Genomic DNA, 23,455 nt, shown 5'->3' with positions numbered 1-23,455 from the left:
ATGGAATGTTGCTAGTGGAATAGCAACATTCCATGTAGAATCTCAAATAGTAGCAACAGTGGAGGAGTGGCCTAGTGGTTAGGGTGGTGGACTCTGGTCCTGAGGAACTGAGTCTGATTCCCACTTCAGGCACAGGTAGCTCCTTGTGACTCTGGGCAAGTCACTTAACCCTCCATTGCCCCATGTAAGCCACATTGAGCCTGCCTTGAGTGGGAAAGCGCAGGGTACAAATGTAACAAAAAAAAAGGTCTAAGTTCTGCTAGTGCTTTTTTTTCTTATTGTAACTTTCTTCTCCTTAGTTCCCCCTTACTTTTCCTTTCCCTCTTTCCTTTATTATTATTGTTGTCGACTAAGGAAGATTTCTAGTTTCTTATTTTGAATTAGGACAAAATTGTTGCTTTCTGTGTTTCTCGATTAGGAGCTAATCTTATATTGTATTTTGAAATTGATAAATAAAAGATAAAAACAAAAAAAAAGATTTGATATAACACCAGGGAATCATCTTAAATATTTACTTTCAGATTTTAAAATAGAGCAAAAAAAAAAAAAAAAACCTTTGCAATCCTAAAAGCATTTCCATGTATCCATTCTTCCCATATTGCTCCCGCCTGAGCCACATCAATCCTACTGGCTAACAAATCCTGGTTTTTCCCATCAGCATCTGTGGCCGCAGTCCTGTAATTCTCACAGAAATCAGAATTACATGTGTGCTCACTCGAATGGGCACAGCTCAAGCCTATCTAAGGGGTTCTTTTACTAAGGTTCCCTGAAAAATGGCCTGCGATAGTGTAGATGCGTGTTTTGGGCGAACGCAAAATCATTTTTCAGCACACCTGCAAAACAAAATGCATTTTTAAAAATTTTTGCTGAAAATGGACATGTGAAAATTGCTGCGCATCCATTTTGGGTGTGAGACCTTGCCGCCAGCCATTGACCTAGCGGTAAAGTCTCACGCGGTAACCGGGCGGTAATGACCTACGCGCGTCAAATGCCACTTGGCACGCAACCAGTACTGGTGTCCGAAAAGATTATTTTTTCAGACGCGCGCCAAAAATGAAATTACTGCAAGAGCCACGCGGTAGCCAGGCGGTAACTCCATTTTGGCGCACGTAGGGCGCACATAGACGCTTACGCGGCTTAGTAAAAGGGTCCCTAAGGGCCTGGGCTAGACTGCAGTCCTGTCCTGTGGTGATCCAGAACCTTCTAGTGAGATGATCAAAACATCACACACAGCACCTAGGAGAGAGACTTGACCAAAACCCACCTTTTTTTCTTTTTTTTTTTAGATACGCTTTTTTTTTTTTTTTACACTTACTGGCTCCACAATGCTGTATTTCTTGCTCTCCTGCACTTCCTGGATCTGAAAGACGTATTCCAGTGAGGATTCATAGAAGTTGCGCCTCTCTTTATCCACCATAATGTCTGCCTGCACAAGAGAGACGCAAGAGCTGTGAGCAATACTTTACACCTCCAGCAGGAGGAGCCGTGCAGCTCTGAGGGTATGTCTTGTCTAAGGGCAAAAAGAAGAGGTGAAAGGAAGGGAGGAAGAGATGGAGAGGAGGGGGCTCAGAACTGGAGAAGGTAAAGAACGAGGGAAGGAGAGATGGAGGGCTCAAAATTGGAAAAGGGAAAGAATGGGAAGACATGAGAAGGGAGGGGATGAATCAGGACGTTACCTCCTGTAACTGGGACTCTTTCTTCTTTGAAGATAAGTGCAAGTGACGATCCAGCAGTGAATAAAACTTCTCACCGTCCTTGTCAAATTTTTTTTTCCGCTCCTAAATTTTATTTGAAAATATATTTATTAAAAGCAAACAACATCAAATACAGTCGAGAAGTACAAGTACAAGCAAACTTGAATATATAACTGACAGAAAAATATTGTAGCAGGTGTGATTTTCTCCCATCCTTCTCTCCCCCCCCCCCCCCCCCCCCCCGGTATCGTTAGTCACCTACTCTGCTCCTAGATTTTAAGACACCAAAGAAATTTCAAGCCATCAGGAAACTGGTGTGCCTAAGCACCACACCCCCAACTGGGAAACAATGCCCCCCCCATAACATTGATCACTTCTGAAATAAGAACTCATGTTCACAAGCTGTGGTGATAATATGGCATAGTGCAGCACAATGCCATGGAGCTGTTTCATTGTGTGGTATGCTGACACTGATTGGCGCTCGCCACATGGGCAATAAGTACATAATTACATAAGTATTGCCACACTGGGACAGAGCAAAGGTCCATCAAGCCCAATATCCTGTTTCCAATAGTGGCTAAGCCAGGTCACAAGTACCTGGCAGAAACCCAAATAGTAGCAACATTCCATGTAGAACCCCAAAGAGTAGCAAGATTCCATTCAGAATCCCAAGTACATACAGTGGTGGAAATAAGTATTTGATCCCTTGCTGATTTTGTAAGTTTGCCCACTGACAAAGACATGAGCAGCCCATAATTGAAGGGTAGGTTATTGGTAACAGTGAGAGATAGCACATCACAAATTAAATCCGGAAAATCACATTGTGGAAAGTATATGAATTTATTTGCATTCTGCAGAGGGAAATAAGTATTTGATCCCCCACCAACCAGTAAGAGATCTGGCCCCTACAGACTAGGTAGATGCTCCAAATCAACTCGTTACCTGCATGACAGACAGCTGTTGGCAATGGTCACCTGTATGAAAGACACCTGTCCACAGACTCAGTGAATCAGTCAGACTCTAACCTCTACAAAATGGCCAAGAGCAAGGAGCTGTCTAAGGATGTCAGGGACAAGATCATACACCTGCACAAGGCTGGAATGGGCTACAAAACCATCAGTAAGACGCTGGGCGAGAAGGAGACAACTGTTGGTGCCATAGTAAGAAAATGGAAGAAGTACAAAATGACTGTCAATCGACAAAGATCTGGGGCTCCACGCAAAATCTCACCTCGTGGGGTATCCTTGATCATGAGGAAGGTTAGAAATCAGCCTACAACTACAAGGGGGGAACTTGTCAATGATCTCAAGGCAGCTGGGACCACTGTCACCACGAAAACCATTGGTAACACATTACGACATAACGGATTGCAATCCTGCAGTGCCCGAAAGGTCCCCCTGCTCCGGAAGGCACATGTGACGGCCCGTCTGAAGTTTGCCAGTGAACACCTGGATGATGCCGAGAGTGATTGGGAGAAGGTGCTGTGGTCAGATGAGACAAAAATTGAGCTCTTTGGCATGAACTCAACTCGCCGTGTTTGGAGGAAGAGAAATGCTGCCTATGACCCAAAGAACACCGTCCCCACTGTCAAGCATGGAGGTGGAAATGTTATGTTTTGGGGGTGTTTCTCTGCTAAGGGCACAGGACTACTTCACCGCATCAATGGGAGAATGGATGGGGCCATGTACCGTACAATTCTGAGTGACAACCTCCTTCCCTCCGCCAGGGCCTTAAAAATGGGTCGTGGCTGGGTCTTCCAGCACGACAATGACCCAAAACATACAGCCAAGGCAACAAAGGAGTGGCTCAGGAAGAAGCACATTAGGGTCATGGAGTGGCCTAGCCAGTCACCAGACCTTAATCCCATTGAAAACTTATGGAGGGAGCTGAAGCTGCGAGTTGCCAAGTGACAGCCTAGAACTCTTACTGATTTAGAGATGATCTGCAAAGAGGAGTGGACCAAAATTCCTCCTGACATGTGTGCAAACCTCATCATCAACTACAGAAGACGTCTGACCGCTGTGCTTGCCAACAAGGGTTTTGCCACCAAGTATTAGGTCTTGTTTGCCAGAGGGATTAAATACTTATTTCCCTCTGCAGAATGCAAATAAATTCATATACTTTCCACAATGTGATTTTCCGGATTTAATTTGTGATGTGCTATCTCTCACTGTTACCAATAACCTACCCTTCAATTATGGGCTGCTCATGTCTTTGTCAGTGGGCAAACTTACAAAATCAGCAAGGGATCAAATACTTATTTCCACCACTGTAAGTGTTGCCATACTGGGACAGACTGAAGGTCCATCAAGCCCAGCATCCTGTTTCCAACAGTGGCCAATCCAGGTCACAAGTACCTGGCAAGATCCCAAAACAGTACAATACATTTTATGCTACTTATCCTAGAAATAAGCAGTGGATTTTTCCCGAGTCCATTTTAATAATGGTCTATGGACTTTTCCTTTAGGAAGCCATCCAAACCCTTTTTGAATCCCGCTAAGCTAACAGTTGTCCACTCAGTTATCTCTCCTGCACACCCATATCAAACAGCCAAATCTCAAACTCTCCTGACCTGAATTTATTGTGATCCATCCTATGCAATTATTCAGAACGAGCAAAATATCAAGCATTAATACATTATTTAACATATTGGCTCCCTGGTAGCAGAACACTCCCCCTCCCCCTGCAGCTCACCTGCTTCTGAGGCCCTCCTGATACCTTGCTGTGTTGCATCACATGTGCACGAGACAGAAAGCTGACGGAACTGCCCCAAAAAAGGGCAGCTAGGGAGAGACTGAATTTAGCAGTAAATTGCGGTCTTATTTACTAAAACGTATTATAGACAAATCTTCCTAAACTTAAATCCCATACAGCTTCCCCTAGCTGCTAATAACATCTACACTCATACACATACCATCAAACGGTCACATACACTCTCTCCTGTTGCTAAAATAATCTCTCACGCAATCATTCTTCTGAAGGAACAAGGTACATACAAATGCTGATGGCATCTTCCAATAGACAAAATAATTCTTACAATTTCACACCATATCGCCTATTGCCGAGATGTAAACAGCAAATGTGAAACCTCTATACATTATGTGTGACAACAAATTGAATGCACATCCAAAAAATAATTAACTTATCCAAAAGGGTAACTGGCTCATCCAAACCCCAAAGTATGTCAAATATTTATCCACCCCAAAGTCCAGTGCTCCTTATTTTAGTCTGCTATTAAGGCAGACATGGGAAGCAACTGCTTTCCCTGGGGTTTGTAGTATGCAATGTTGCTACTCTGAGATTCTGCATGGAATCTTGTCACTCTTTAGAATTCCAGAATCTTGCTATTCTTTGGGGTTCCTAATGGGATATTGCTACTCTTTGAGATTCCACACTGAATCTTGTCACTTTAGAATTCCAGAATCTTGCTATTCTTTGGGGTTCTACATGGGATATTGCTACTCTTTGAGATTCCACACTGAATCTTGTCACTTTAGAATTCCAGAATCGTGCTATTCTTTGGGGTTCTACATGGGATATTGCTACTCAGATTCTGCATGGAATCTTGTCACTCTTTAGAATTCCAGAATCGTGCTATTCTTTGGGGTTCTACATGGAACGCTGCTACTCTGAGATTCTGCATGGAATCTTGTCACTCTTTAGAATTCCAGAATCGTGCTATTCTTTGGGATTCTACGGAGCACAAAGGCTTTCATTGTGTGGCAGTTTTTATTCCCAAACCAGATGATCTGAATTTGTGGAAGAGTTTTCTCCAAAGCTTGAAAGAAAGCTCTGAAACAAGGGGATCATAAGAATGAGGGCATACGTGGGTAGATGCAGGAGTTATCTTTATGGAACAAGTAGTGGATTCATGGATTAGTCTCCCAGTGGAGGTGGTGGAGATAAGGGGCAGTATCTGAATTCCAGAAAGCACGGGACAAGTATAGAGGACGGATCGGCAGACTGGATTGGCCGTATGGTCTTTATCCACTGTTATTTTCTCTTATGTTTAAAGCTCTTGGTAATGCAAAGAAGCGGAAAATCACCTCAACAGGGGTTCATTAAATATGTGTGTGTGTGGGAGGGAACCCTCACAGAGGTGAAAATCACACAGCACAGTTAAGAGTATGTTTTCCATAAAAAAGAGAGAGTAACTTTTTAAAACTTTTTTTTTAATCTAACATTCACATTGCTTCTTAAAGAGCACAAAAAATGGGATAATCTTCAGATAAGTCTTTAAGCCCAGATTTCCCAACACTTCAACATGTGATCAGTGACCAAGACATGTAAGGGATATGCTGAGCAGGGATCAGTGGCCTTCTCCATCACCTTTTCCTGCTTAGAAAGACATCCGGTGTTTTCATGAAACACTCCCATGAATCAAGCTCGTAAACGGAGCTAAACATCCCTTCCTTTTGCTGGAAGTTTATGATTCCCTGGCAGTCTCCCCGCTCTGCATCTGCCCAAGCCTCTGAGGTTTGGATTTAAGCGCCTGTATGAGCTGACTCCAGCCCAGTTTAGGACATGATTTGTGAACTGCAATAAGCAGGAACACAGAAGAAATCCACATAAAGATTGGCCATTCTGCTCCCACCATGTCCTTCTTAGAATTCACATTCCAGGAAGTGATGGGGAGAAGCAAACAGATTTTGAAGGCAGATTGAAACAAATGTAATACAACCACAGATCCTTCAGGGATCAATTTTCAAATGTTTAGGAGTAGGAATATAGTGAGGATTTTTCACTATTTCTCAAAGGTAAAGAGGCGTTTACTATCCCGGGTAGAATGCTCACTGAAATCGGCATCTGGTTTTGCTGTAGATAACGTTTTCTCTTCCAAAACACAACATGTATTACTCTGCAAATGCATTTAACTGCCCAATCTTCACTCCCTGCAAGCACAAAGACATGCATCAAGAAACATCACATGCCTTTCCAACCCCAGTTTCAAGCTTTCAAAGGGCCTGTGAGGGGCAGTCAATAGGACACTGCCACTCCCCTTTAACAACACTCCCTGACAGTGTCAGGGCACCTTAAAATCCTAGTCCCACCCAAGGAGGAAGTGGCATGGGAAGGGATGGCCCATGAAGTATAAAAGACCAGGCCAGGGCTAGGTTCAAGCAGCTTTAATGACAGAAGGCACCGTGAGCCTATCTGGCCCATTATCTGGGATGAAGCCAGTGGGTGGTGCTTGCCGCCATATTGGTTTGTTCAAAACAATAGCAAACTTGTGAGGTTTTTATTGTTTTTGCATTCTCTGTTAGGAGGGGATGGGGGGGGGGGGGTTTGGAGATTTTCAGGGAACTGGGAAGGGGGAGGGTTATATAGTAACATAGTAGATGACGGCAGAAAAAGACCTGCATGGTCCATCCAGTCTGCCCAAGAAGATAAATTCATATGTGCTACTTTTTTATTTGTACTGTCCTCTTCAGGGCACAGACCGTATAAGTCTGCCCAGCACCAGTCCCGCCTCCCAACCACCAGCCCCGGCACAGACCGTATAAGTCTGCCCAGCACTAGCCCCGCCTTCCAACCACCAGCTCTGCCACCCATTCTAGGCTAAGCTCCTGAGGATCCCTTCCTTCTGCACAGAATTCCTTTATGTTTATCCCATGAAATGTTTTTGACATTGCTCCAGAGCTTGCTTTGTTATTTGCGATGCTGTATTGTGGATTTCAGTGCTGCACTATAAGCATTTTTGCTTATGATGACAATAAAGGGGAAGGGGAAATGGGACTTGATATACCACCTTTCTGAGGTTTTTGCAACTACATTCAAAGCGGTTTACATATATTCAGGTACTTATTTTGTACCGGGGCAATGGAGGGTTAAGTGACTTGCCCAGAGTCACAAAGATTTGCAGTGGGAATCAAACTCAGTTCCCCAGGATCAAAGTCCACTGCACTAACCACTAGGCTACTCCTCCACTAGCAACATTCCATGTAGAAGCTTGCCCTTGCAGATCAGCAATGCGGCCTACGTGCAGGACGTCAGACTGATAGAAACAGAAGCTTGTGCGTCCGCGTTGCTGATCTGCAAGGGCCGACTTCTACATGGAATGTTGCTAGTGGAATAGCAACATTCCATGTAGAATCTCAAATAGGGAAAGGGAACTGGGACTGGACATGCTGCCTGTCTGTGGTTTTTGCAACCTACATTCGAAGTGGTTTACATATATTCAGGTACTTATTTGTACCTGGGGTGATGGAGGGTTAAGTGACTTGCCCAGAGTCACAAGGAGCTGCAGTGGGAATCGAACTCAGTTCCCCAGGATCAAAGTCGACTGCACTAACCACTAGGCTACTCCAAAAACAATAGGAGATGCTTACAACTGCCTATGTGTGATGCATCTGTAAGAAGTCTAAAGCTGTTCCAGTTGGTTGCTTGTGTGCCCCTGGTGCTTGTTAATGGTTGTTCAGTGGGATGATTGCTGTCCACTTCTTGCTCAGCAGACAATCCATTAAAGCAGCTGAAGAGTTGGGGATGGGGGCCTAGGACCAATGGAACGTGACTTTGACTGAGCTTTGTGGGAGGATGGTTCTACTACCTGGGAGGAGATGATCTCACTAGCTCCTGTCGTTTCTTTCTTTACAACATCCGTAAAATCCGCCCCTTTCTTTCCGAACACTCTACCAAAACCCTCATCCACACCCTTGTCACCTCTCGTTTAGACTACTGCAATCTGCTTCTTGCTGGCCTCCCACTTAGTCACCTCTCCCCTCTCCAGTCGGTTCAAAACTCTGCTGCCCGTCTCATCTTCCGCCAGGGTCGCTTTACTCATACTACCCCTCTCCTCAAGACCCTTCACTGGCTCCCTATCCGTTTTCGCATCCTGTTCAAACTTCTTCTACTAACCTATAAATGTATTCACTCTGCTGCTCCCCAGTATCTCTCCACACTCGTCCTTCCCTACACCCCTTCCCGTGCACTCCGCTCCATGGATAAATCCTTCTTATCTGTTCCCTTCTCCACTACTGCCAACTCCAGACTTCGCGCCTTCTGTCTCGCTGCACCCTACGCCTGGAATAAACTTCCTGAGCCCCTACGTCTTGCCCCTTCCTTGGCCACCTTTAAATCTAGACTGAAAGCCCACCTCTTTAACATTGCTTTTGACTCGTAACCACTTGTAACCACTCGCCTCCACCTACCCTCCTCTCCTCCTTCCTGTACACAATAATTGATTTGATTACTTTATTTTTTTGTCTATTAGATTGTAAGCTCTTTGAGCAGGGACTGTCTTTCTTCTATGTTTGTGCAGCGCTGCGTACGCCTTGTAGCGCTATAGAAATGCTAAATAGTAGTAGTAGTAGCTCCTCCGGTACCGGTACATCAGGCCGTGCTAGAAATTTTTCGTATTTGGGGATTTTCTTTTATGATAAGGTGAAAGACTGCTCTAACTGATGAAAGGTTACTCTGTTGTTATAGTTCCTCTGTGTACATCAGTATGTTTCACAAGTCGGCATGTTTCTAAATTAACTGACATAAAATCACAATGAAAGATAACGTGGATGCAGAAGCTGATAATTTGTTTTGGACATACCAAGATGGCGGCTGACGGGAACCAGCTTCAGCCTTGTGACATAATGCCATCTCCTGTCATTAAACCTCCTTGGCTAGGTTAAAGAGGCAGAGAGGGACACCCACTGCAGATGCCTCCACCCTGAAGCTGAGAAACCTAATGTTCAGGTAGTTCAACTTTGAACCTTGAAGAGTTTGTGTTTTGACTTGGCCAGATGAAGGCCAGCCTCGTGCACTCACTAGAGACTGTACTAGTAACTCTGGATCTAGGGACAGGCCAGAGACCAGTAAGAGTTGCTGCTGAGCCGAGACATTCGTGTATGCTGTGGTCCTTCAGGAACAGGCCACCCAAGGACACTGTTGTTTACAGAACTAGACTTCAGTATTATTTCATCCCTTCCTGTAAAGTGAACAGGAGCCCTTTCTGGACATCTTTAATAAATATTTACTTCCACTGTAATTTTGTGTGGCTTGTCTTACCTGGATCCATGGCCCACGTTCGCTCATGTTACCATAGGGCCCTTTAACCCAGGTAAACAGTTTCCTCTGCTAATGGCTTTTCAAAGTCAGCCTAAAATCAGATTGGAACAATCCCTTTTGGTAAACCCAGTTAGATAAAAAGGAACTGAAATGTTTTGGTTGCTGGGGCAGCTGCTGTGGACAGAAGTACAAACTTCCTAGGAAAACAACCGCATGTTGAACAGATGTTCAAAGTAAACGGACAAAAGCAGGGGATGAAGACACACATGTGCCCTGTGGGGGACAGCAGCCACCATTTAAAACAGCCATTGCCCCATGGTAACAGCTGGATTCAGGCCCAATTATTCCAGGATCCCTAGCACATGGGCACCACCCGAGGACAGTAATACAGGAAAAGAGAATGGATTGAAAACAATGTAAAAATCCCCCCCCCCCCCAGGTATTGGCACATGAAAGCTCCTGGTGTGAGACCCCAGTACTAGTTCCCGTTGAACTTGAAGACCCCTCCCCTCCCCCCCTCCACACACACACTCAGAGAAAGGGGATAGAGGAATGGGGCTTGATATACTGCCTTTCTGTGGTTCTTGTAACTACATTCAAAGCGGTTTACATAGTACATACAGGTACTTATTTTATACCTGGGGCAATGGAGGGTTAAGTGACTTGCCCAGTCACAAGGAGCTGCAGTGGGAATCGAACCCAGTTCCCCAGGATCAAAGTCCCCTGCACTAACCACTAGGCTACTCCTCCACTAGCAACATTCCATGTAGAACCTTAAATAGTAGCAACATTCCATGTTGGTCAACATTTTACAGGACCAGGACACTGTACCAGTGATTTCACAGTGATAATCCTCAAAGGTAACTTTAAAACCATACAAGAACGTAAGACCTTTGAAGTCAGAATGATTGAATATTTTAACACCCAACAGAAAGGACTTAACAAGGATCTGGGGTTCCTAGCCCATTATAAACCATAAAGCTGTATGTCTCTGTTGATCACCCTCCCCTCACCTATCCACACCCACCCTGTTAGAATATCAATGATATGCTTTGATGTCCCCATGCATACTTCCTACCCACCCCCCTCCTCCCACCCTGTCAGACTGTCATAGTAATGCTTGAATGTTTTCACTTATATACACTGTCAGCTAGCACATTTGCTTATTTCCGATCTGAGGAAGAAGGGCAACCTTCGAAAGCTAATCAAGAAATGTATTAAGTTATGTCCAATAAAAAAAGTATCATCTTATTTTCTTTTCCATGTTTTATTTTGCTTGATTTCTATTGATAACATGTAGAATCTCAAATAGTAGCAACAGAATCTCAATAGTAGCAACATTCCATGTAGAATCTCAAATAGGGAAAGGGAAATGTGACTTGATATACCGCCTTTCTGAGGTTTTTGCAACTACATTCAAAGTGGTTTACATATATTCAGGTACTTATTTTGTACCAGGGGCAATGGAGGGTTAAGTGACTTGCCCAGAGTCACAAGGAGCTGCAGTGGGAATCGAACCCAGTTCCCCAGGATCAAAGGCCCCTGCACTAACCACTAGGCTACTCCACTCCCCCACTGGCTGCTGTCTCTAGAAACAGAGCAGATGGAGAAAGCAACATTTTAGATGTGATCCGTTTGTGTTTAAACTGCGCTTTGAATAAGCATTTTTTGAAATTTAGATGGAAGGCATGTGAAACAGTTGTGTTAAGTTTCAACTGCACCAGGCAGCGACTCTTTCCACTTGATTCACCACCTCAGTGGGCAGACCACGGATGCTAGATGATCTCTAGCTTAGAGGTAAATCATTCATTCAGCCAAATATGGCAGCGAGCAGCAGCTCCCGAACAAACTCAAAACCACTCCAGGAACTGACAACAGTTTCAGCTAGCAGAGACTCTGGGTTAGGACCTAGTGCTGCACCCCTGGCCTTAACGGGACAGCTAGTGCTTCGAGAAGAGACACGAGAAAGGCTCCTTAACTAACTCTTACTGCACAGAACGGCTCTCAAGCAACCAATGAGAAGCTCTTGCTTTGGCTGTGATTAATTAGGGATTTTTTTTTCTTTTTTTTACAAGCTGGCCCACATTTATTTAAAAAGAAAAAGAGAAACTTCAACCCGGCTGTGTCTTTCTGGCTCTAGGTTCTGTAATCTGGCAGGAATGGAAGCACTTTGGCACTTAACCATGTTCCAGCTTTCAACGGTTATAAGCCCAGAGCTGACAGTGCTGTGCAGCCAAAAATAAATGTGGGGGGAATGGTGGGGGGGGGGGGGGGGGGGGAGAAGGAATAAGTGAATAAGAGATGAAGGAACTCTCTCACTCAAGTCTGTCAAGAGATCCGAAGAGTTGTATCGGTCCCTTATATTCTGTGGTTAAAGGCTGGGGGGAGGGGGAAGAAATGTGCCCCTCGGTGTTCCTATTGCAGTGTGCAGAATAAGGCTTCTGGTACTGTGCTATCCCAGGTTAGTAAAGAACTGTGCAGGAAAGGTGCAAAAATCTGGGAAGCATGGGATGGGTGGGGGGAGGGCTGCTACTCATAAAAGTTGGGAGCTTCCAAAGATGGTTACTGACATCACTACAATTCCTAATTCAGATAGCTAAGGATTGTCAGATTAGCTGAGGTCTCCATTAGAAGGTGTTTCAAATTACCAGACTGACAGCAGTGGAAACAAACACACACACTGGTCCAGGAGGGTACAAATACAGCACAAACAGCAGCAACGCACACTTCCACTCACACACACACACACGCACACAGCCCTAGCCCACAACGGCTCTGGCGCAGCTGAAGCGGACATCTTGTAAGAGTGATAGTTCACTCGCTGGACCTCTCATCAATCAATCAGAACCACGTATGTGGATCTCCATCTGGGACCTGCAGCACTTTTTTTAACGTTATAAAGGCACAAAAAAATAAAGGTTAACTCTGAAAAAGAGTCTGGGGGGTCTTTAAGCTTTCTTTACATTTCCTTGGGAGTCTCTCTTTCTCCACTTCGGTATTTAATTGGAGTAAATCGCCTCCAGATGCACTGGGTGGAATTCAAAAGCACCATGTAGGTCCCAACCTCTCTTATTCTCAAATCTCAACCAAGTCACGTGAAAAATGTTTCAACAGTAAATCCTTCCTGCCCATTAATACAGGATAGAGAGCACAAGATCTTTTGTTACTGAGCTTTCTCTAAACGATCACTTATCGTAGACTGCAGGGAACTGGAGCTGAACAGAAGCCTCAATTACTCCTGTACGTAACAAGTTCCTGACTGCTCGGGGCGAGGAAGGGGTGAGTGGCAAGATGCCCATAAATCAGTTTCCACTACAGGGCTCGGGCCATGAGATCCAGGGAGACCACCTGCTCACACGTCTGGAGCTAAAGGTCCTTCATCATATGCAGGCCGTGATCCACACGGACAATTCCGGGCCCTCTTCTTTCAGAAATCAAAACATTTTCACTCACGTAAAGACACTTACTTTGGTGAGTCCTATTTGATCCTTCCGGAAAGCTTCCAGTGGTTTGATCAATAAATTATCGGCATTTTGCAACTGTAAAACAAAAAAAGGATGCAAAAAGTTACAAGTGTAAGAGATATTTGAAGGGGGTAATTTTATGAATCTTGCAGATTCTACTACTACTACTTATCATTTCTAAAGCGCTACTAGACGTACGCAGTGCTGTACACTTGAACATGAAGAGACAGTCCCTGCTCGACAGAGCTTACAATCTAATTAGGACAGACAAACAGGACAAATAAGCGATAAGGACAAAGAGTAGCAAGATTCCATGCAGAATCCCAAAGAATAGCAAGATTCTAGAATCCCAAAGAATAGCAAGATTCTGTACAGAATCTCAAACACTAGCAAAGATTCCGAAATCCTACAGACTACTACTACTAATCATTTCTATAGCGCTACTAGATGTACGCAGCGCTGTACAGTAGAACATGAAGAGACAGTCCCTGCTCGACAGAGCTTACAATCTAATTAGGACACACTAACAGGACAAACAAGAGATAAGGGAATATTAAAGTGAGGACGATAAAATAAGGGTTCTGAACAAGCGAATAAGGGTAAGGAGTTAAAAGCAGCATCAAAAGATTCTCCGCCCCCAACCCATATTTGGCAGGTTCACCCATTCAGTGTGCCCCAGGATGCATTGCGTGGGGTCAGGCACTACCATCTTACTAGACTATGGTGTAGAAACAGACTCAAGTGGACACTGCAGCTGCCTCCCACCTTCAATGCATGAGGGGGTTCAGGGGGGGGGGGGGACCACCAGGAACTTTTTAGTCTGGTGTGCTGGGAGACAGAGGAGGCTCAGGGGCCTTCGGTGGGGATTGGTGATCCGAAGTGAACTGCCACACTTCACCTCAGATCCTCCTCATCTCTGAACCTAGAAAAAGTTGTGGATCCTCTACACCTCTACTACTACTTATCATCATTTCTATAGCGCTACAAGGCATACGCAGCGCTGTACACCATACACAAAAAGAAAGTCCCTGCTCAAAGAGCTTACAAGAATCAGTCATAAATATACCTTTTTATTTACTTGGGAATTTGATTCCAACATTTGGATCCCAAGTAACAGAGCTGCTGCTGTGTGAACTGACTTATAGGTTATATTTTTGCAACTGTGGAGGTAAAGTAGGTAGTCTCTTGATATTGGGTCTGCATTCCTTCTAGAAAGATCAATTAAATCATTCCAAAGGGCCTCTTATCAAGCCGCACTTGCAGTTTCTTAGCGGCAATTCAAAGTGAATGGGCTTTGTAGGTATTAACCGCACTGGGAGCTGCTAGTGTGGCTTGATAAAAGAGGTAATAACATCCAATAGGGAAAATTCTATTTGTAAACACAAAGTACTATTATTAAACCAAATATCACTGTACTCTCTGTTAATTTATTAATACTTTTAATTCAAACTGTATAAACCTTTTGATAAAAAATAGTTTTACACATATAAACACAAAACCCGTGTAACATGCAACACATATCCCCCACCAGTGCTTATAACGTTACTGGAGCTTCTTATTTAATTAAGCATATACATACATCCTCTGCTAAGATATTCTAAATATATCAATATAGCCTTGATGATTATTCGTAGTCCATAATCCATATCATACTTATATTGTCCACTCTATCTTTGAGGTATATAGATGCCAGGTGAAATATATATATACCAAGAGCTTTGTATGGGAAGACCCCTTTCAAAGTACTCTTTAATCTTTTGTCTTTTGTCTTTTCAATCCATCCAGTATAGAAGCTTCCAGTGCTAGAAGCACCTATGGCTCATCTTTATTCCACCTTGTTCTCTCATTCAAATCACATTTCCTTCTTCGGTTCTCAATGCGAGTTCGCATTTCGCTCTCAGCTTCATCAGGAGAACCACAGTCAACACCCTAGACGAACACATATAAACCTATATAACATAACACCACACACTCCTCTACAATCCTTATCAAAAAAATATATATATAACAACCATCATTCATCTATTAATATCAAAAACAAGTAATTGGCAACTTACCCAGCGGGCTAATTTCCCGGTCTGGGCCAACAGGAAATGACGACATTCAGCTCTTGAGCGGAGTCTGGATGTCGCATATATATACCACATCCAGCCCCGCCTCCTAACTACCGACTAGTTCAAATCCATTCCACCTCTAAATTTAATCCCAGAGGGATAACAGTTTTCCACTGATAAATAAAGCGTTGTTCAATGTTAAATAAGATTTCACTCACATTGCCACCCCGATTCTCCACGGGAACCTGTAGCAATGCTATGCACTTTATATCTTCTATAGTATGTTTGTGTTCCTTCCAATGAACAACCAAAGGGGCATCATCCCTCATATTCCTGATATTGCTGATATGTTCCACTAATCTAATCTTCAATTTCCTTTTTGTGTGTCCAATATAATATTTTTTACACGGGCAAATTATACAGTAAACTACCCGTTCACTATTGCAATTCGTAACAGATCGAAGATAAAAATATTTATTTTGAAAACCTGGTATATCTAAAACATTCGTGGACATCGCGTATTTACAATACACACAGTTGTTACATGGGGAATGATGTCCCCCAGATTTGTTCCTGCGAGGACGTTTCACCAACTCACCTAAATTTAATTTACGACTATATGCCATTTTTGGGTGTTCTTTGAACACTGGATGAATACTTAAAATGTGCCAAAACTTATGAATTATTTGTCCGATCATTGGAGCCCTGCGGGAAAACGGAAGAACACAAGCAATTGGTTTAACCTTTGATTTCTGTTTTGGGATAAAAAGCCAATCCCTCTGGGCATATCGGGCCCGTTTGTAAGCCCGTTTAAGTACTGATAGTGGGTACCCTCGTTGGAGAAATCTCTCTGTCATATTATAAGCCTGATTTTTAAATTCTTCTAAAGAAGAACATAACCTACGTAATCTCAAATATTGTCCAACAGGGACCCCTTTTCTTAACGCTGTATGATGGAAACTTGAATAATGTAACAGGGTATTTCTATCAGTACTTTTCCTATAAATGGAAGTCGATAAGTCATCATAATTCGTTTTACTAATTTTAATGTCCAAAAATTCCATGACCTCCCTGGAAATTCGCGCCGTAAATTGAACACATGGATCGGCCCTATTCAGATATTTTATAAATTTACCCAATTCTTCTTCCGAGCCTTTCCAGAACAATATTACATCGTCTATATACCGACGCCATAGCACGATATGTTCGTGCCATGGGGAAGGATAGACGTATTGCTCTTCAAATCTTGTCATATATAGGCAAGCTAATGAGGGAGCAACAGTAGCGCCCATAGCTATACCTCTCTTTTGGCGATAAAACATCTTTTCAAATTGAAAATAATTAAACCCAATGACCCAAAAGAGAAGCTGGCGAAAAGCTAATCTCTTTTCATTAGGGATGTCACACCGTTCCAGATAGGCACCAGCTACTTCAACAACTCCATCTTGGGGTAAATTTGTGTACAGGGCTACTACGTCAAGGCCCACCAAAAAGGTAGTATCCCTAACTAGCCCTTGATCTTTAATCTGATCCAAAGTATGAATAAAATCTGTAGAGTCACGGACATATGAGGCCGCTGTACTAACCCAAGTATGATATGGATTATGGACTACGAATAATCATCAAGGCTATATTGATATATTTAGAATATCTTAGCAGAGGATGTATGTATATGCTTAATTAAATAAGAAGCTCCAGTAACGTTATAAGCACTGGTGGGGGATATGTGTTGCATGTTACACGGGTTTTGTGTTTATATGTGTAAAACTATTTTTTATCAAAAGGTTTATACAGTTTGAATTAATAGTTGATAAAAGAGGCCCAACATTTTGTATATGAGGGTACTGGTTTTGAATACCAATTGTGCTTTAAATGTATCAGCAAGGTTGATTTTATTTATTTGTTGCATTTGTATCCCACCTCTTTGCAGGCTCAAAGTGGCTTACAATACATCATGAATAGTGGAAGAATGTTAGTTAATAAACATTTAGTATTGCAGGGTTATGGTCAGAATGATGATAATAAGACAGACTCATCGTGTACAAGCAGATATTAAGAGACAGTTCTAAATATAGATCGGCGATTTGTACATATTCACATTGGTTGATCTTTGTGATAGGCTTTATTAAAGAGGTGGGTCTTCAGTAATGAGCAGAAGTTCGTTCTTTCGTAGACCGATTTCAAGATGCGAGGTAGTGCATTCCATAACTGCGTGCTCAGGTAGGTGAAGTTTGACGCATGCATTAGTTTGTATTTCATTCCTTTGCAGCTGGGGAAGTGCAGATCAAGGAATGTGCGGGATGATCTTTTGGCATTCCTAGGTGGTAAGTCAATCAGGTCTGACATGTAAGCTGGTTGCTCGTGTTACAAAATTGGAAAGTGCAACTCCGCTTCTTAGACACGATACAGACGTTCAGGTATTAATTTCCAAACAAACTTTTTAAAGAGACGGGAAGGTGGTAGAACTAGAAGATATGAATTTAGGTTGCGGGGGGGATGGAGGAGGGAGGGACTCAGGAATAATATCAGGAAGTACTTTTTCACAGAGATGGTGGTAGATACCTGGAACACAATAGGTGGTGGAGATGAAAAGGGTAACAGAATTTAAAAATGTGTGGGATAAAACACGTGGAGGGGCATAATCGAACGGGGGGGGGGGGCGCCCAAGTTTTCCTGAGGACATTCTCGTAGGATGTCCCGGCGAAGGGGCAGGGAAACCCATATTATCGAAGCAAGATGGGCGGCCATCTTTTGTTTTGACAATACGGTCGGGGACGCCTAAATCTCAACATTTAGGTCGACCTTAGACATAGTTGTCCCCAATTTTTGGCGATAATGGAAACCAAGGACGCCCATCTCAGCAACGACCAAATCCAAGCCATTTGGTTGAGGGAGGAGCCAGTATTCATAGTGCACTGGTCCCCCCTCACATGCCAGGACACCAACCGGGCACCCTAGGGGGCACTGCAGTAGACTTCAGAAAAAGCTCCCAGGTGCATAGCCCCCTTACCTTGTGTGCTGAGCCCCTCAACCCCCCCACCCCCCAAAACCACTCCCCACAACTGTACACCACTACCATAGCCCTGGGTGAAGGGGGGCACCTACATGTGGGTACAGTGGGTTTCTGGTGGATTTGAAGGGCTCACATTTACCACCACAAGTGTAACAGGTAGGGGGGGATGGGGCTGGGTCCGCCTGCCTGAAGTGCACTGCACCCACTAAAACCGCTCCAGGGACCTGCATACTGCTATCATGGAGCTGGGTATGACATTTGAGGCTGGCATAGAGGCTGGAAAAAATATTTTTAAAAGTTTTTTTTTTTTTTTTTTTTTTTTGAGGGTGGGGGGGAGTAAGGGAAGGTCATCCCTGATTCCCTCCGATGGTCATCTGGTCAGTTCGGGCACCTTTTTGAGATTTGGTCGCAAGAAAAAGTAAAGTCGGCCAAGTGCTCGTCAGGGATGCCCTTCTTTTTTCCATTATCAGCCGAGGATGCCCATGTGTTAAGCACGCCCCAGTCCCGCCTTCACTATGCTTCCAACACGCCCCCGTGAACTTTGGTTATCCCCGCAATGGAAAGCAGTTGAGGATGCCCAAAATCGGCTTTCGATTATGCTGATTTGGGGCGACCCTGGGAGAAGGACGCCCATCTTGTGATTTGTGTCGAAAGATGGGCGCCCTTCTCTTTTGAAAATAAACCTGAAAGGAATCCTGTATAGAAGACGTGGAACCAAACAAGTTAGCGGTAATTAGATGGCAACTTCAGTAACTGGGAAGTGAAGCCAGTATTGGGCAGACTTCTACGGTCTGTGCCCTGAAAATGGCAAAGACAAATCAGGATCAAGTATATGTATCGCACCTTATACTATGAGTTTATCTTGTTGGGCAGACTGGACGGACCGTATGGCTCTTATCTGCAGTCATCTACTATGTTACCATAATGGATCTTGCAGATCGCCACTGAATTAGCCTCATTACCAAGATTTTAAACATGTCGTGCACTGGTGTGTAGCCCAAAGGTTTGGGTAGCTTTAGCTTGTGCACAAGACCTCTATCTGCACCGTGCACTCTCAAAGTTAGCCTAGAATGGGTGGCAGAGCTGGTGGTTGGGAAGCGGGGCTAGTGCTGGGCAGACTTATACGGTCTGTGCCAGGGCTGGTGGTTGGGCGGCTGGGATAGTGCTGGGCAGACTTATACGGTCTGTGCCAGAGCCGGTGGTGGGAGGCAGGACTGGTAGATGGGAGGCAGGGATAGTGCTGGGCAGACTTATACAGTCTGTACCAGAGCTGGTGGTGGGAGGCGGGACTGGTGGTTGGGAGGCGGGGATAGGGCTGGCCAGACTTATACGGTCTGTGCCCTGAAGAGGACAGTACAAATAAAAAAGTAGCATATATGAATTTATCTTCTTGGGCAGACTGGATGGACCGTGCAGGTCTTTTTCTGCCGTCATCTACTATGTTACTATGTTAAAGCCAAGCTAACCCTGTGCACAGCCCCTGTTTTGTCGTGCTGGACTGACTGGACAGCGAGCTCCAAATGGCAGGGTCTGTTATGTTTCTCTGTAAAGCACTGTGTACACTTTGTAGCACTATGAAAAACCATAAGATTAACGATAATAAAACCAAGAAATCCCCAGCACTAAGTGAAAGGCCCCCTGTGACTCTCCCTCCCCCCCCCCCTCCTTCCTTCTGCTCCCCTATTTTTCTGGAACCAGAGTAAAGAGCAGGAAGCCAGCAGCTCCTTGGACTAAAAGGCCTGACAAAAGGAAAGCCAGAGGAGTGAATTACAGGGAAGACAGCTGCCAATTACAGAGATAAATCACACACAGGAGTCCCAACAGGGTTATTACAGCTCCTGCTCTGAATGAACAAACAGCGGCTGCATCAAAGACACGTCTAGCACAGCAGAGCAGGGATGCAGGTGGAGCCGGGGTCGGGAGGGGGTGTGTGCATGCATGGGGGGAAAGGGGTCTGGTTCACTGGATTACTAGGGGAAAATTAAAAAAAAAAAAAGATTCGGGAGGAGGGGTCAGGGTCCACTGGACCACCAGGGAAATGTAAAAAAATAAATAAAGAAGACTGGGGGAGGGGTTGGACCACCAGGGAAATTAAAAAAAAAAATCGGGGGGGGGGGGGGGGGGGTGCCAGGAGATATAGAAAGCAGAAGCAGGAGGCAGCCTTCCAGCTGCCTGCTTGAGCTTCTGTCCTCTCCGACAGCTCCAGAGCAGCAGTAAAATTTTGGTTAACTTAGTGCTGCTCTAGAGCTGTGCATCCCCCTTGAATACACGTGAGAATGCTAATGAGCTCATTAGAATACATTTGCATGGGGTTCTCAGTGGCTGCTAACGGCACATGTCAGAGCCACGGAAAACCCCTTTGTGCAATACTAGCTACATAATCATAAGGCAGTAACACTAAAGCACAAGAAACAAAAAACTCTCAGTTATGTGAAGACTTTGTCTATTATAGTCTAAGGAAATGATATAAACTATGCCATAAGCTGAAACTGCACCAAGTGAACGGATCAGTCAACCTAAGAGTTAATTCTGAGTTGCTAAATACTAAGGCGAACACTTTCTCCTGAATTCAGAAAAAGTGTAAAAGCTGTTTTGAGTGAAAAAAAAAAATTAAAACAATTTTACCCTCAAAAGTTATCAAACAAGTTTGTTAAATTTTAATGGTTAGATGTTTTATTATTGTAAATCACTTTGAGTTTATCTTATTCAGGCAATTAACAAGTGTCAATAAATCAGTGACTCATGGGTGCTTATGAAGCCGTAGCATAGCCATGGGAGGGTGGGCTTGGGCCCCCTCCACTTTAATGGCTGGCAGGGATGCCAAGTCCCGCCAGGCGAAGAGGTCTCCTCCGCGAGTCCTACCTGTGCTGTCTGAGCAGCAATTAACATGGAAAAATGTAGGGAGACAAGGACCATATGACCTATCCAGTCTGTTCATCCATACCATCTACTCTCCCCATCACTCCCTTAGAGACCCCATGTACCTGTCCCAAGCTCTCTTCAATTCAGATACCAGGAGGCTGTTCCACGAATTCACCACCCTTTCCATGATGACGTATTTCCTCAGGTTACTTCTGAGTATGTCCCCTTTTATCTTCATCCTATATTATATTTATATTTATTGCATTTGTATCTCACATTCCCCCACCTATTTGCAGGCTCAATGTGGCTTACATAGATTTGTTAACATTGTCATTTCAGGATATCAGATACAGTTAGTAATGTGTAGCGATTAGGAAGGGAAGAAGGAAGGGAGTGATTAGGGTAGTTGTAGAAGGTAGGCGTTCATAATTGAGTGGGTTGGTGAGGTGACTTAGTGAGGCTGTAGGTTCTCATTGTAGGCCTTGTTGAAGAAGAATGTTTTCAGAGATTTTCGAAAGATAGTTGTTTCGTTGATTGCTTTCAAGTCTGTAGGTAATGCCCCAATCATTCCAGAGTTTCCTTTCAATTGAAAGAGACTCCCCTTCTGTGCATGTATGCCGCATAGGTATTTAAATGTCTCTATCATATCTCCCCACTTAAGTCAGCAAACGCACTTCGCCCTCTGACGCCGACTCTCTCGTGCACGCTCAGTTCAGAGACTGAATTGGGCATACACTGGAGTACGTTGGCAGTTGAGTGCTGCTCTTGCAGCACAGGTGGGAGTTACGGAGACCTCTTCAGTTGGCTGGGCTTGGCATCCCCGTCAGCAAAGGTATGCCTCAATGCTGCAGTTGCAGCGGTGGCGGAGGGGGAAAGAAGGAAAGAACTGCTAGCCCCCTCAGTCCACTTTTGGGCCCACCCCAATATGCATTTTTGGCTAATTGTATAACAGACACTGAAAAAGTGAAGATTCAACAACACTCTTTTTTGAGGGAGGAAAGGGATCTCATCCGACTGTGGCAACTGGAACACACATTTCATGGAAGCTCACACTGAGAAAGTCATCACTGATCCCAAAAACCTCCCAATGAGGGTTTTTAAATATTTTTTTAGGTTTTTCAAAAAGCTTTTACATGCAAATCAATCATGCTCTATTTTTAACTTCAATGTCAATATCAATCTTGTGCTTCTTTAAATGCGCACACTCTATAGCCCATTCTGGCAATGTCCCAATGAAAAAAAAACAAAACCGGGACTTATCTTAATCTTGCAGTGTCCATGTAGCAGCCACGATATTTTAGCTGTACTCAGTATGGTCACGCTCAGTATGTATAACAGGACACCCAAGAACCTACTTCAGTCTACTCTGGGACAGGGGCGTAGCCAGACTTCGGCAGGAGGGGGGTCCAGAGCCTGAAGTGAGGGGGCACATCTTAGCCCCCCCCCCCCGGTGGCGTCGATCCCCCCCCCCCTCGCCGCCACCACCAACAACAACTTTGACCCCCTCCTGCCGACGACCCTCTCGACCCTCCCTCCCGCTACCAACCCGCTGTCGCCATTGCCTACCTTTGCTGGCGGGGGACCGCAGCCCCCGCCTGCCAAGGTCCTCTTCTTCCGGCGCAAGGCTTCGTTCTGTTTCTGTGAGTCTGACGTAATTATATATACATACACATATACATATATAATCGAATAATAAACAATATAAGAATGAAATAAAATGATTAAAAAGATGTCACATAAATAATTGTTAAAGCTATATACATAAAAATATGTAAAGAAGGTGTTGCAAAGAAAACAATTCTATAAAACACAAACAATTAAAGTATACATATATAAAAAATAAATTCAAAACAAATGTATGCATAAAAAACATATGTAAACAATATTATATCTTAAAATAAAACATTTAAAAATAACACAGATACATGTTGTATTTTAAAATACAATGTAACTGTTTTGGCGCTTTGCTCGCCGAAACACAGCTGCTGTGTAGAGTCGTTTCTGTTTTTTCTGGCCATAAAGATTTGATTTCCATCATCACGTCTCCTCCGGTTTTTGAGAAGAGCCTACCCTTCCTACTCTTTGCTTCTTCGTGCTAGTATTCTAAACCTATAGGCATGCACCTGTTAAGCCTAGGTTATACAATTTCCCCCATCCTCCTAATTCTATAAGCTTGCGAGCACAATTTTATACTTAGCAGGTACAACTCACAGGCATTAACCAATTATGTGTTAATTGGTCTATTTGGCAGTTACATCAGCATAGTGGCCCTTTAGTGGGGATTCTGAAAATTGCACAGGTAAAATCCACAGTGTGCAACTGCGAGGGGCTGTGGACCCTGGCGGGTTAAGGGTGTGCCTAGCAGGTTAT

General features: G+C 44.0%; 1 protein-coding gene across 1 annotated transcript in view; it reads right to left on the bottom strand.

Annotated features, from left to right (window-relative positions):
- Positions 1–23,455, bottom strand: part of OPHN1 (oligophrenin 1) — a 206,410-nt gene that overhangs the window by 92,625 nt on the left and 90,330 nt on the right. Inside the window, 3 exon segments of the mRNA XM_030208951.1 lie at positions 1,316–1,426; positions 1,677–1,778; positions 13,160–13,231. Coding sequence (XP_030064811.1) covers positions 1,316–1,426; positions 1,677–1,778; positions 13,160–13,231 — 285 coding nt within the window.

This window comes from Microcaecilia unicolor, chromosome 7 (genome assembly GCF_901765095.1).
Source record: "Microcaecilia unicolor chromosome 7, aMicUni1.1, whole genome shotgun sequence".
Lineage (NCBI taxonomy): Eukaryota > Metazoa > Chordata > Amphibia > Gymnophiona > Siphonopidae > Microcaecilia > Microcaecilia unicolor.
Note: the sequence above shows the minus strand (reverse complement) of the source record. Positions and strands in the feature narration are given on the sequence as shown.